The 15,103-nt window shown below is 43.0% G+C and overlaps 1 protein-coding gene, 1 non-coding gene and 1 pseudogene across 3 annotated transcripts; all 3 read left to right on the top strand.

The window, feature by feature from the left end:
- The first annotated feature begins 5,071 nt into the window (after positions 1-5,071).
- LOC123062384 (thioredoxin-like protein YLS8) lies at positions 5,072-7,359 on the top strand. 2 transcript variants are annotated; one of them, XM_044485878.1, is made up of 3 exons: positions 5,133-5,343; positions 6,342-6,389; positions 6,838-7,359. In XM_044485878.1, exon 3 carries the CDS (start codon positions 6,838-6,840, stop codon positions 7,144-7,146), a length of 309 nt encoding a protein of 102 aa, XP_044341813.1. In that variant the 5' UTR covers positions 5,133-5,343; positions 6,342-6,389; the 3' UTR covers positions 7,147-7,359. The 2 variants fall into 2 exon arrangements, with proteins under 2 accessions (XP_044341806.1, XP_044341813.1); XM_044485871.1 differs by lacking the exon at positions 6,342-6,389 and having other exon boundaries at positions 5,072-5,343.
- Positions 7,360-8,565: 1,206 nt separating this feature from the next.
- Positions 8,566-8,857, top strand: LOC123062396 (thioredoxin-like protein YLS8; annotated as a pseudogene).
- A 3,946-nt stretch (positions 8,858-12,803) lies between these two features.
- On the top strand, positions 12,804-12,896 carry TRNAM-CAU (transfer RNA methionine (anticodon CAU)). Its single transcript is given in 2 exon segments — positions 12,804-12,841; positions 12,861-12,896. It is a non-coding gene; the product is annotated as a tRNA-Met (tRNA).
- The last annotated feature ends 2,207 nt before the right edge of the window (positions 12,897-15,103 follow it).

Genomic DNA, 15,103 nt, shown 5'->3' with positions numbered 1-15,103 from the left:
CGGAATAAACCTAGCGGTTAATTTGTCAAGCACAAAACCTAAAACAACTAGGCTCACCTATGTGCACCAACAACTTATGATAAGCAAGATAAGCAACTATGTGATAGCAAGATATATGACAAGAAACAATATGGCTATCACAAAGTAAAGTGCATAAGTAAAGAGCTCAGGTAAGAGATAACCGAGGCACGTGGAGACGATGATGTATCCCGAAGTTCACATCCTTGCAGATGCTAATCTCCGTTTGGAGTGGTGTGGAGGCACAATGCTCCCCAAGAAGCCACTAGGGCCACCGTAATCTCCTCACGCCCTCGCACAATGCAAGATGTCGTGATTCCACTAAGGGACCCTTGAGGGCGGTCACCGAATCCGTACAAATGGCAACCCTTGGGGGCGGTCACCGAACCCGTACACTTTGGCAACCCTTGGGGGCGGTCACCGGTACCCGTCAAATTGCTCGAGGCGATCTCCACAACCTAATTGGAGACCCTGACGCTTGCCCGGAGCTTTACACCACAATGATTGAGCTCCGAACAACACCAACCGTCTAGGGCGCCAAGGCACCCAAGAGGAACAAGCTCTAGGGTGCCCAAGCACCCAAGAGTAATAAGCTTCTCAAACTTCACTTCCACGTATCACCGTGGAGAACTCAAACCGATGCACCAAATGCAATGGCAAGGGCACACGGAGTGCCCAAGTCCTTCTCTCTCAAATCCCACCGGAGCAACTAATGCTAGGGGGGAAATGAGAGGAAGAACAAGAAGGAGAACACCAAAAACTCCAAGATCTAGATCCAAGGGGTTCCCCTCACATAGAGGAGAAAGTGATTGGTGGAAATGTGGATCTAGATCTCCTCTCTCTTTTCCCTCAAAAACTAGCAAGAATCCATGGAGGGATTGAGAGTTAGCAAGCTCAAAGAAGGCCAGCAATGGGGGCAAAAACGAGCTCAAGAGATTAGGTTCATTGGGGAAGAAGACCCCCTTTTATAGGTGGGGAAAAATCCAACCGTTATGCTCACAGCCCGCACAGAGCGGTACTACCGCTCCAAGGAGCGGTACTACCGCTAGGGCGGAAGTACCCCTTTGAAAAACAACAGCGAGGAGGCAAAAGGCCAGAAGAACCGCCGGAGCGGTACTACCGCTCGTCCTCACGGTACTACCGCAAATGGTAGCAGTACTACTGCTTGCGAGCGGTACTAAAAAAATACATCCGGGCCTACCACCGCAAGACTTGGGACGAGTTTTTTGGTCCGGAGCGGTACTACCGCTGTAGGAGCCGCGGTAATACTGCTCTGAGCGGTAGTAAAAAATTACATCCGCTCCAATTCGCGGTAGTACCGCTGCAGCCTTTTCAGAACACCAAAACTGCCAGAACTTTTGCAAACGGACTCCGAATTCGATGAAACCAAGTTTGTTGGAAAGCTAGCGACAAGGGATAACACAATCTTGAAAGAAATATCAATAAGAATAAAATTAGAAAAGGCCCATAAGAAAATGGTGAGGACCCTTCCTCGGATAAGACCGGTAAAACCTACAACACCGAAAACATCATAGAAGACACATGCGAACTCCGTTTTCGATGAAACCAAGCTTGTCATCAAGATGACCATAAGCTCTAAGACTCACAAAGAGAACCAAACAAGAACCAAGAAACATGATGCAAGGATGCAATGGTTTGAGCTCTCGACGAATGATACGATCAAGCTACTCACTTGAGAGCCCCCCTTGATAGTACGGCTATCGATCCTATAACCCAGTCTCCCAACTACCACCATGAGACCGTTAAAATAGAAAACCTATCAAGGGCAAACCTTTGCCTTGCACATGATCCACTTAAGTTAGATGAAGACGATCTTGTCCTCCTCAAGATGGACCACCTTTCTTGATTGTGTTGGGTCGATGAAGACTAGATGATTGCTCCCCCATACTCCACTATAGGTGAGCCACTCTTCAGCACATCTTCACAAGTCCATTGACACCACAATGGATGGCAGCTTCAAGCACTTGATCTCTTCGTGATTCTCCACTTGAAATTGCACACGGCAATCTTGATGACGATCACCACTTGATGTCATCCTTCCCATGGGTTGTATGATATCATCCTCTTGACGCAAGCCCATGGACACGTACCTAACCCCACATAGACTCTCACATAGACCATGGGTTAGTACACAAAGTGCAATGAACAATGCTTACCATACCATGGGATCACTTGATCCCTCTCGGTACATCTTCTACTCTTTGTGAGTTGATCAACTTGATTCACTCTTGACTTAGTCTTGATCAACCTTGAATCTTTCCAACTCTCTTCGTTTGGATGATGTCTTGAAGGTAAACATGAATGATCACACAATCTTCTTCTTCAAGACATGCTTGCAATAAGCTCAACTCTCAAATGACCAATCTTTGGATAATTCCTTGAATAGCACCTTGGTCGACACAAACTCTCCTTGAAACCAACACATGTACTCCAAGAAAAGCCTATGGACAAAACCTTCAAATATAACTCAAGGAAACCATTAGTCCATAAAGATTGTCATCAATTACCAAAACCAAACATGGGGGCACCGCATGTTCTTTCAGCAAGAAAGGAAGCATTATTTTGCAATGAATCACATTGGCAGCCATGATGTTTGGTGCAAGTATGATTTTTCTTTTTCTCTTGTACCTTTCATTTTTTTTGTTTGTTGCTGATTGTGTACTTCATCTTTTTTCATTTTTCATTGATTATTTCATTTATTTTCTTTTATCAGATACGAAGCTATTAGATATGATAGAGCATTCTGTTCGTATCGCTCTCTTGCATCCCTATGCCCAAATGGTCACGTAGATAAATTCTTGATTCTATGTTTCTGTTGATTTCTTTTCAACAAGTGTCATCCTTCTAAATCGAAGAAACATTTCTTCTTCATGATTTGTTACTGATTTTTTTACTCTCTATCTTTATAATTTCAGTTGTACTTCCCTATTGGTCTCGATGGTCGCTGGTTTTCGTTTGTCATGTGTATCAAAGATAGAGCTTTTGTGTTTCTTGACTCGGCGTTTGGAGAGAACTCAACGTAGCACAGAGATATCCGTGATGAGCTGGTAATTTTTCTATAAGCTTTCATGCATATTGCTGTGAGATTTTGTAGTTGTGTAACTTTCATGTACTACACAGATAGTTTTTAATTCTGCGCTCTCTGTTCTTGTGCATTTTTTCCATGTATTTTTAGTTTATTTCAGTTGTTTTCTCCTTTTATCTTAGTGGATTTACAGTGTAACTCTCATTGGACTTACACTGTAATTATTTTTAGTGCATTTTTACAGTGTAACTCTCTTTGGATTTGCACTGTAATTATCTTTAGTGCATTTTACAGTGTAACTGTCATTGAATTTACACTGTAATTATCTTTAGTGCATTTTACAGTGTAACTCTCATTGGATTTACACTATAATTATCTCTAGTGCAATTTAGAGTGTAATTTTCATTGGATTTACACTGTAACTCTCACTGGATTAGTGCATTTTACAGTGTAACTTTTATTGGATTTACATTGTAATTATCTTTAGTGCATTTTACAGTGTAACTCCCATTGGATTTACACTGTAACTATCTTAGTGGATTTTACAGTGTAACTCTCAATGGATTTACACTATAATTTATCTTATTTGATTTTACAGTGTAATTATTATTGGATTTACACCGTAATTCTTAGTTGTTGTACTACGTGAATCTTAGTGCCATTGTACTGTATTCACCACTTTGCGCCTAGTGCATTTAGTGTTAGTTATTTCAGTGTAACTAGCACTTTAATTGTACTGATAGCTCCTCCTTATCGTCTACAACACACCTAATTTTGTTTTCTACAGTAAATTAGTTTGGTATACTTTCCTGATTTTTTAGTTCCAAAACAGATTCATATTTTATTGGGCTTTGGGATGAGTATATCACTCCTATGATGCACAAACGAATTAATTTCGAAGAGTTTGATGTCTTGTACCCAGCTGTTCCTAAGCAAGAGAACCGGTATTATGTTTTTTTGCCTGACATGATTTTGATTAATTTTATATAGATTGTTTGTGGGCTTCTTTTCTAATTTTTTGTGTTCTTTGTAACTTTTCAGGCATAATTGTGGTGTCTTGGCTCTGAAGTATACGGAGATCTTCACACCAAGAACTCAGATGACAAATCTTTTCTCCAATATAGACATTCCAAATCTTAGGATCAAATATGTGAATGATATGTTTTTCAGCATCTGCGACAAATCTTTTGTCACTGATTTCTTTGGCGATGTATGTTCTTATTTTCCTTGTCCTCTAGTTCATTTTCATTTTCTTTTCTTATTTTTACCTTTTATTTTCTTTACCTATTATGGCCTCTTTAATTTTTTTGTGTAGGGAGGCAATGCCAAATGAGGTTCAGTATGTGTGCAGTCCTAGCTCAATTGGTGGATGAGTTTTCATTTTTAGTAGAATGTAACATAGAACCACTAGTACAAATCATTTGGATTATTGGTGGATTTACAATGTCCTTTTTAGTGGATTTTATAGTTGCATCTTTAATGCCTCTTGCACTGTAATTCTTAGTGTTTAATCTTAGCAGTTTTTTTTAGCGCAAACCATTTGGATCATTGGTGGATTTACAGTGTCATTTTAATGGATTTTACAGTGTCATTTTAATGCATCTTACATTGTAATTCTTAGTGGGCATGATAGAAATTATTGTGGTTTTTAGTGGATTTACACTGAATTTCTCAGTGGTAATATTATGGTAATATACTTCTTCGTCGATGTAATTTTTAGGTGACATCATCTTGGAAAAGCTTTGGCTATGTCGCTGTGCTTCTTTGATCTTCTCTTTTAGCTGCTCCCATGCATGTCCGGGTTGAAGTTGAAGTGTGGACCCGTTAGTCTGTTTATAAAAGCGGGACAGAAAAGCAAACATGGGACATGGGACAAAGGACACTTGTCATTCTTTTTTTTTTTGAGATGGACACTTGTCATTCTTTGGTTGATTGAAGAATATTTAGATTTCATCCGGATGTAGAATAGACAGTCCCTTCTTAAAAAGGCCGACTCGGGTAGCAGGCCGACTCGGATTAGTTGGCACCTCCGCCAGGCCGCCCTATTTTAACCAGGCCCAGGCGCCCAGCACCAGCGCACGCCGCTGATTCACCTCGGCAGTTCGTCTCCACATTATTCTCTCCGGCGGCGGCGACTCGACTCTTGGCGAGGGGCGGAGATGTCCTACTTGCTCCCCCACCTGCACTCCGGCTGGGCGGTGGACCAGGCCATCCTCGCCGAGGAGGAGCGGCTGGTCATGATCCGCTTCGGCCACGACTGGGACGAGACGTGCATGCAGGTACGGTGCTCACCCCCCCAACTAAACCCTAGCTCCTTCTTGATTCTCGCTCGATCCAACTGTTTGGTTTGATTGTTTCCGGTCGTTCGGTGCGGGGCGCCCGCACACCGGATTCGGGCGGGGATTTGTTAAAACCGGTCAAGGATTCGCCGTACGCGCTAGATCATGCTAGATTTAGTTTTAGGGATATGGGGCAGAAATTCTCCTTCATGCTGGTCTCTGTGAGCAGTTCATCCTCATGTTAACAAGTAGCGGCAAGCTCTGGTAAGGACTAGTGGCAATATGTTTACGATACAAATTATCTGACCTTGGTATTTAGGAATCTCGGTGCAGCACTGCTAATTGGATGATTGATAGTATGTTAAACAAATTTTCTCACTGCCTCGCAATTGTGCTGCTCCCAAGGTAGTATCCACGCATCCTGCAGGCACCTTTCCATTGCCTGAGAGGATAGTCGGTTAATTTGGATATGCAGTACAAGTGGAGGAAGTCCACGTGTCACTGTTTTTCTTGAAATATGGCTTCTAATTTTTGGTGAGCTAGATAGTTACTCACATATATTTTTCTGCCTGTAACATATTTGGAGTAATTCAAGCTGGTTCCTTGGTTAAGTTGGAAGTAGAACTAGCCATTGTGTACTGACATCATGTACCTCAACACAAAGTTCTGAGGAAATTGAGTGATTTGCCCTTTTCTTTCATTCAGCAACTTCTTTGATGGTTGTTCAAACTAATCCATCTCTGGAGTCTTTTTCATTTATGTTGTTGGTTGCAGTTTGACCTTCAAATTTTGTTAGGTTTTGGTTCTAAATCAATCTAGTAAATCTGGATATCTGTAGTTATGTTATATGTGGTTGCTATTGCTGCTCTTGGATGATTTCTTGCACTTTGGAGTGCTTCCTTGATCTATTGTCTGTATGTTAGCTTTGTTAATGATCTGGTTATGATTGATGGTGTCAATACAAATAGCTTAACTGCTGTTTTGGTGTACTGGTGCAGGGCTGCTACATAGCTGATTAATATGGGAGCAAATGCTTTTAATTCTCCGTATGTACTATCCACACATCCTACAAGTGAATTTGCATTCAGCCTTTCCATTATCATAAGCTCATACCGTCAGAAGCTAGTTGGTCGATTTGGAGTAGGGTAGAAGTTGGAGGATTTTTGGTTGTTGAAGTAAAGCTTCTACGTGTACTGAGAGCTAGGTTGGAACTCACCTCTATATTTTGTTGCGTTTCACATATATATTTGGAGTAGTTCACTACTGGTTGCTTGATTGAGTTGAACTGTTGAAGTAGAGCTAGCCATTATACTCAGTGGAAGTTAAGCGATGTGTGCTTTTCTTCTTTTATTGACGGCCAATTGTTCTAAATTATTGATTGCAAACTTGCAGTTTAACTTTTTTTTATTAGTCTTTGGTTCTACATCAATCTAGCATGGTTGTATGTTGTTGACTTCATCATGAGTTTCTGACTATCTGCTTGTTCATGTTTAGATGGACGAAGTGCTGTCAGGGGTGGCTGAGACCATAAAGAACTTTGCGGTGATCTACCTCGTCGACATCACGGAGGTTCCTGACTTCAACACCATGTACGAGCTGTACGACCCATCAACGGTGATGTTTTTCTTCCGCAACAAGCACATCATGATTGATCTCGGGACAGGAAACAACAACAAGATCAACTGGGCAATGAAGGACAAGCAAGAGTTTGTTGACATTGTGGAGACTGTATACAGAGGAGCTCGTAAGGGCCGTGGGCTGGTGATTGCTCCCAAGGATTACTCCACCAAATACCGTTACTGAGGTATCTGTGCTTGGCTATTCAGGTGCAGTGTGTGGCCTGCTCTGTTCTGTGAAGTGCGCTGTGTGACCCTTGATGTAATGTCTGTCAACTTTGAAAGTGTCGCGTAACTATGTATTTGTATCTTGAATATCAACATGTCATAAACCTGTAACCCTTTGAAACAGGACCTGCTGTCTATTGGTATTACTGATTAAAGTGATATTTGGTTTGAACTATGTGTGTGAATTGCTGAACAGAGGTCTTTAGGAATCTCGGTGCAGCACTTGTATTCGGATGATTGATTATATGTAAACAGATGCTCTTAGTGCTTTGCAATTGTGCTGCTCCCCAGGTACCATCTACACATCCTGCAGGCGCCTGAGAGAATAGGTGGTTAGTTAGGATATGTAGCAGAAGTGGAGGAAGGCCCTGTGTCTCTGATTTTCTTGAAATAAAGCTTCTAATTTTTTATGACCTAGATTGTTGCTCTCATTTTTCTGCCTGTAACATATTTGAAGTAGTCCAAGCTGGTTCCTTAGTTAAGTTGAAGTAGAACTAGCCATTGTATACTGACATCATGTACCTCACCACATAATCATGAGAAAATTCAGTGACTTGTGCTTCTATTTCTTTTTTCATTCAGTTGTGCAAAATAATCCATCTCTGAAGTCCTTTTGTTTGTTTATGTTATGGACTGCAGGTTGACCTTTCAATTTTATCAGGCTTGGGTTCTACATCAATCTAGTAAGTCTGGATATCTGTAGTTATGTTACATGAGGTTGCTATTGCTGCTCATGGATGGTTTCTTGCACATTGGAGTGCTTCCATGATCTGTTTATCTTTATGTTAAATAGTTAGCTTTGTTAATGATCTGGTTATGATGATAGCGTTAATACAAATAGCTCAGTTGCTGTTTTTGTGTACTGGTGCAGGGCTGCTGCTTAGAGGATTAATACGGGAGCAAATGCTCTTAATGCCCGTATGTAATATCCACACATCTTATAAGAGATTTTGCATCCAGCCTTTTCTATTATCATAGGCTCAGTCTCATTAGTTATTGGTCAATTTGGAGTAGGGTAGAAGTGGATGATTTTTGGATGTCTCTTTTTGTTGAACTGAGAGCTAGGTTGCAACGCAGTTTTATACTTTGCTGTGTTTCACATATACTCCCTCCGCCCCAAAATAAGTGTCTCAACTTAGTAGTTCACAACTGGTTGCTTGATTGAGTTGAAGTAGAACTCGCCATTATAGTCAGAGGAGCGATGGGTGTTTTTCTTCTTTCAGCCAATTGTTTTATTACTTTAGCAATGAATAAAATGTCTTAGATTGCAGACTTGCAGTTTATTTTTTTAGCAGGCTTTGGTTCTACATCAATCTAGCATGGTTGTATGTTGTTGACTAAATTACAAGTTTCTGATTATATGCTTGTTCATGTTTAGATGGATGAGGTGCTGTCAGGGGTGGCTTATATAGACTATAAAGAACTTTGCGGTGATCTACCTCATCGACATGACGGAGGTTCCTGACTAAAACACCATGTACGAGCTGTACGACCCGTCGATGGATGTTCTTCCGCAACAAGCACATCATGATTGATCTTGGGACAGGAAACAACAAGAAGATCAAGTGGGCAATGAAAGACAAGCAAGAGTTTGTTGACATCGTGGAGACCGTCTATGGAGGAGCTCGTAAGGGCCGCCCAAGGATTACTCCACCAAATAACGTTACTGAGGTATCTGTGCCTGGCCATTCATGCACATTCTGTAGACCGCTCTGTTGCCAGTACTTATGCTGTGACCCTTGATGTAATGTCTGTCAAACTTTGAAAGTGTCGCGTAACTATGTATCTGTATCTTGAATATCGTCATGTCATAAACTTGTAAACCTTGGGAACAGGGCCTGTTGTCTATTGGTATGGCTGATAAAACAGATCTTTGGTTTAAATAAACTGTGTGTGTGCATGGCTGAACCACGGGCTCGGATTGTCATGCTGGTAGAATGTTACTGCTCGCTGAAGCAGGTTGATATTGAGTTGAACAGAAATCCCAGGCCTCTTACAATTTTTTCCCCTTGTTCTTGGTTTGAATTGTGAGTGATGTATGTACTCTTGGTCTCCTGCGTAGTGATGTGATGCTATGTGACTGTGGAGCAAGTTTGAAAGGTTGTACTTATGTCAGTATATATAGATAGATAATAATGAAGAAAGAACAATCAATGATCAGTAAATGGCGTTGTGTGTGTGGATCGTTGTCTGAAACCTCATTTGGCCGTTCATCAGGGAGCTTAACTGAATGTGAATTGGCGAGATACAGCCATCCCTTGAATTTTCGCCATGTAGGCAGTGTTAAACGCAATGCACTTGCTAAAAGAACCAAGAAAGAGGAGCCGTCCACATTTGTTTCGCTTGTAGGATACCAAAGGAGCTGGCTCGTTGGTCTCAGAGACCGTGAGGTCGAGAGTTCGAGCCTCCGTGCACCACCATAGAATAGAAGGCCAAGTAGTGATGAAACGCTCGGTGACAACTTGGGTCGTCACATCAACACCTCATTAATCAGGTGAAATGAGCAAGTCTGAACTTGGTCTTTCTTATTTTTTGGTTCAGACTAACTACTGCGCTCTCTCCCTCGCTGCTCCTCTGCTTGTTCAGGCTCGCAAAAGATTGGATTTCGCATGATAAGTTGCCTCACATACCTTCATGATGCTCTGAGCCGCTGTAGCAGGTTCATATTCAGAGAACGAAAAATCCCAGGCATCGAACATATTAGAGTTGCAGGTCCCAACCTTTTCTTGTTCTTGTTTTGGATGGTGGTTGGTGGGCGACCAACTCTCAGTCTCACTCGTGGTTTTACTTGTCGATGCATAAAGTTCATCCTGATTCAGTTAGTTGGTCCTGCGTAGTGATGTGATGTTATATATGACTGCAGACCAAGTCCTCACCGATTTACGTAATCATTTGAACGAGTTCCTCCCGATTCAGTTTAGTCAGGTGCTGAAAAGTTGTATGTCAGCATATAGTTGAAGAAAGAACATCAGTGATATGTATGGTCCGGAGATAATCGTTGTGTCGAATCTCATCCGGCTGTTCATTGAGGGAACTTAACTGGATGTGAATCGGCAAGATACAAACATCCTTGAATTTTCGCCACGCACGTAGCGTTAAACAAGAACATCCATGGTTTTAATGGTCTTCCTTGCTTAACAAGGCCGTTTGTTTCGGTTCCAACACAATAAGTCGGGTGGTGGCGCAGTTGGCTAGCGGGTGAGAAATCCTGAGGTCGAGAGTTCGAGCCTCTGTCACCTCACATCAGAAATAAAAGGCCATCGTAGTGATGAAACGCTCAATGGCAACTTGGGTCGCCACATGGTGCATCTGATTCGTCAGGTGAAACCGAGCATGTCTGAACCTTGGTCTTCTTTTTTCATATATTTTTTGGTCCTGCCTGGTACAATAATCTCCTCCACGGCTACAGTTTCTTGCTCCTTTGCTTTGTCATGCCCAAGCACTGAGCCTCTGTCACCTCACATCAGAAATAAAAGGCCATCGTAGTGATGAAACGCTCAATGGCAACTTGGGTCGCCACATGGTGCATCTGATTCGTCAGGTGAAACCGAGCATGTCTGAACCTTGGTCTTCTTTTTTCATATATTTTTTGGTCCTGCCTGGTACAATAATCTCCTCCACGGCTACAGTTTCTTGCTCCTTTGCTTTGTCATGCCCAAGCACTGATGTTCAGGCTCACAAAAAGGTTGGATTTTCACATGATGTGTTGCCTAACACATCCTGATTATGCACCGGGTTACCAACTTCGGGTTATGGATTAATGGTCTGGGAACTTGGAGCAGAAATGGGAGTGCCTTCAGACGAGGGAGCATCTCATTATCACTACAACAGTATATGCAGCACTTGGGCACTCTTTGGGTTCATCTTCCAGAATCCACTCTGATAAATTCGAATTGTCGCTGTGACATGTGAGGCATACGTATCTATCTATGGGTGTGTACTGCTGAACCAAGGGCTCGGATTGCCATGTCGGTAGAATGTCACTGCTCTTCTTGTTTCTACCTAGGTTGCCCTGGAGCCAGGTTCATATTCACCGAAAGAAAATCCCAGACCTCAAACATTTTCCCTGTTTTGAATTGTGAGTGATGCATGTACTCTCAGCCTCGCTTATTGCTTCTAAACTCCAACTAATCTTGTGCATGTGTGCCGTACTTGTCGATACATGATTCGACAAGGTCAAAATCCCTCGTGATTCGGTTGGACCTGCGTAGCGATGTGATACATGAACTAACAAGGTGTTGAAAAGTTGTAGTATGTCAGCATATATACATAATAATCAAGAAAGATTAATAAGTGATCTGTATGGTCCCGAGATAATATTTGTGTTGTGTGGTTGTATGGATCGTTATCTGAAATCTCATCTGGCTGTTCATCAGGAAACTTAACTGAATGTGGATTGGCCCCTTGGATTTTCGCAAAAAATGGTTCGTAGTGTCCACGGAGCGTTTACATAATCACAAAGAAACAGGAGTTGTCCATGATTTGCAATGATCTTGTTGCTGAACAAGGACATTTATTTCGCTTGTTGTACACAATTGGGGCGGTGGCGCAGTTGGCTAGCGTGTGAGGCGTAGGCCTCAAGGTTAGCAGCGTCGAGGAGGGTTCGAGCCTGAACCACACCCCCAAAATAAAAACACCTTGTATTGATGAACCGCTCGGTGAGAACTTGGGTCGTCACATGTACACCTGATTCATCAGGTGAAATGAGCAAGCCTGAACTTGGTCTTCTTTTTCTTATTTTTCGCAGCGGTTTCCTCTCTCTTTTAAAAAGTTGGAATTTCACATGATAGGCTTGCCTAGGATACCTTCAGATAATGAAGCGCTTGGATGGATGGCTGCATTTTTCTTTGACAAAAGGGATGCTTGGAACAGTCAAGAAATCCAGTGCTCGATTGATTTTGAAGCTTTAACAGTAAAACAAGAGCTAAGTCTGTTGTGCCAATTGTTTGTTATTAATACCTGAAGCTCATTCTTTGTTTTCTGAACATGTGCAGAAAAAAAGGCACCTGAAGCCAGCTTTTAACACTGAAAAAAGAAAAAAATCTTATCTGCGCAGCATGATCATGGTGCAGGCAGCCAGATTTGAGATCATGTCTCCTGAGGTGATCTGTGATCGGCCACTACCTTGCCGAGTTCTCCATCAGCTACAAGCACGGAAGCGTTTAATCAGTTAAATGGGAGCGCCAAATACCCGTTTTTGTCTGTTTTCCCTCAAGCGGCATCACGCTCTGAAGTCTGAACATCACCACCACCTCCTTTCTTTTTGCCTTCCTGATACGTGAAGGCCTCAGAAGCTATCACGCACACATGGGTGAGTGCCGAGTTGCTGATTTATGGCTATGAATTGCAATTAGAGGAAAACTGAAGCGGCAGCTAGTAGGTAGCTGTACATGACAGAGCTAAATTGCTGCAGTCGTTGCACTTTGCTGAACTGAATGGGAATTTCCTCCAACTTTGCAGTAAAATTGCCCTCCAAAAAAGTGTTGGCAGCAAATTCAGGAAGAAATAAATAGAGGCCTCAGAACATGAGCCGTAAGGTAAGGAACAATCGGTGATTTGCAATTGTCCTCTCGCTTATATAACAAGGCCGTTTGTTCCGCTCGTAATCCAACAATTGGGGTGGTGGCGCAGTTGGCTAGCGCGTAGGTCTCATAGCTGAAACAATTGCGAGTGATCCTGAGGTCGAGAGTTCGAGCCTCTCTCACCCCACACATAAAAAGAGACCAGCGTAGTGATGAAACGCTCAGTGGCAACTTGGGTCGCCACATGTAAACCTGATTCATCAGGTGAAAACTTAGCAACTTTGAACCTGGTCTTCTTTTTTGATGTTGTTTCTTTTTTGCTGTTACGTGTCTCTCTATGCCTTGCTGTTTAAGCTCATCCTTCTCACTGCTGCAGTACTGCACTGTCTCAGCATGCAATCCTCTAACTGCACAACTACTACATGTTCTGTCAAGGGTTGGCGTGGTGCCGTGGTCTATACAAGTAGTCCTAGGTAGCAATCGTGTGAACCAATCATGAGTAGTATTTGCTCTGCCTGAGCTGAGCATCTCCAACTACAAAATGATGCATCTGTACATACGAGCGTATACGTAAGTATTGTTTTTCAGAAAAAAAGAAAGAAAAATAATCGAGCTTATCATGACAGTTGCTCTACCACAATACTAGTGTCACAATGGGTCGCTGGCATAGTAGGCCCTTTTACCTGAACGTGAGGTTGAGTCTTTGTCACTGCCCGACAAACCATGACATTTTTAATGATGAATCCCTCAGCAAAACTGAATCTTAAATATCAAAATTTACCAACATATATACAAAGGCAGCCATCTGTTGTACACAACACGAACAAAATATCTTTCAGTGCATGACAAATTAGTACCGTGCGCATATGAACTGTTTCATGCCGTGCCAAATTTGTAGCCCATGTCATGCCAAAGAAACAAAACTCTACATCCCTTGTTATGCAGTAAGTACCATTTATGTGACCCTCTCATATTATTATGGCCATCACGTTCTGTTGGCTTTCCTTTGATCAACACTTAGAAAAATATGCAGCCCTTGTTGTGTATCATGCGTGCAATCCTCTGATGTTTTTCATTTGCAAATATTTGATGTTGTTCTGTTGGCTTTCCCTTGAGACACATAACTTGGATGTTATGTGTGTACATAATGCCTGATTTTACTTTTTTGTTTCAGATGGTTTTTTCTTTTGCTCCACCATGCATTGTCCGTTCATGGCCTGTGGCTGTGCCGGTTAATGTCATGGGACTAGGCGACTAGCGGTGCTACCTGATGTCACTCGAGTGAATAATACAAGGGAGAAATAGACACGAATCTTAGTACGGCCAGGTACACATTGTTTAGAAATTGTTGGAATTTTGCTAGTAGGCCTTTGGCCCAAAGCCCAACTAAAATTCTGAAATTCTCTTGGCCCATTCATGCACACATGTGAGTGGAATGAGTGAGGCTAAAGTTTAGTCCCACCCCGAAAGTTGAGAGAGAGTTGCACCTCTTTATAAGGTGAACTCTTCTACCACTTGTATGAGCATTAGAAGAGGAGACCTACACGCGCGCTCCTCCTTCTCGCTCGCCGCGCCGCGCGTTCTCCATCCCTCCTTCCGGCGTGCACCGCGAGAAGGGACAGCAGGCCTCCGGAACCCCGCCTCTCGTGATCCTGTACGGGAGAGGGGCGATCAGGTTTTTGGGGAGCGCACTCGCGCGACTGCTGGCAGCGACGATGTAACTTTCCCAATTTGTACTTCAACTCTTGCCGTTTCCGGCGTTAAGTTATATTTATTTCCTCGGGTTCGGGTTTTGTCTCCGTGTGTTGTTGTCGTTGTCATGCATCTCATATCATGTGCATTGCATCTGCATACGTGTTCGTCTCATGCATTCGAGCATTTTCCCCGTTGTCCGTTTTGCATTCCGGCGCTTCGTTCTCCTCCGGTGGTCATTTCTACCTTTCTTTCGTGTGTGGGGATTAAACATTTCCGGATTGGACCGAGACTTGCCAAGCGGCCTTGGTTTACTACCGGTAGACCGCCTGTCAAGTTTCGTATCATTTGAACTTCGTTTGATACTCCAACGGTTAACCGAGGGACCGAAAAGGCCTCGTGTGTGTTGCAGCCCAACACCCCTCCATTTTGGCCCAAAACCCACCTAACTCTGCTCCACCATCTAGATCGTTCGATCACGATCGGGTGGCCGAAAACCACACCTCATTTGGACTCTCCTAGCTCCCTCTACCTCTATTTAAAGAACCCCTCCGTTTTCAGATCTTCCTCTCCCCCCGAAACCCTAAAAAAATCCACCTCGCGCGCCGGACGTGTCCGTTTCTCGCCGGACAGACGCCGCCGCCGCCCGCAGCCACTGAGGGGCTGCCACGTGGCATCGCGCCGCCGCCACCGCCGAAGCCC

Source organism: Triticum aestivum, chromosome 1A, assembly GCF_018294505.1.
Source record: "Triticum aestivum cultivar Chinese Spring chromosome 1A, IWGSC CS RefSeq v2.1, whole genome shotgun sequence".
NCBI classification, from domain to species: Eukaryota; Viridiplantae; Streptophyta; class Magnoliopsida; order Poales; family Poaceae; genus Triticum; species Triticum aestivum.
The sequence above is the reverse complement of the archived record's forward strand: the minus strand, read 5'-3'. Positions and strand labels throughout refer to the sequence as shown.

What these genes read in the sequence shown, in the direction of transcription:
- LOC123062384 (XM_044485871.1), top strand. Translation starts at nt 5,224, where the DNA reads ATGTCCTACTTGCTCCCCCACCTGCACTCCGGCTGGGCGGTGGACCAG. An exon ending in GGGACGAGACGTGCATGCAG is followed by an intron (nt 5,344 to 6,837) that starts GTACGGTGCTCA and finishes GTTCATGTTTAG; the next exon opens with ATGGACGAAGTGCTGTCAGG.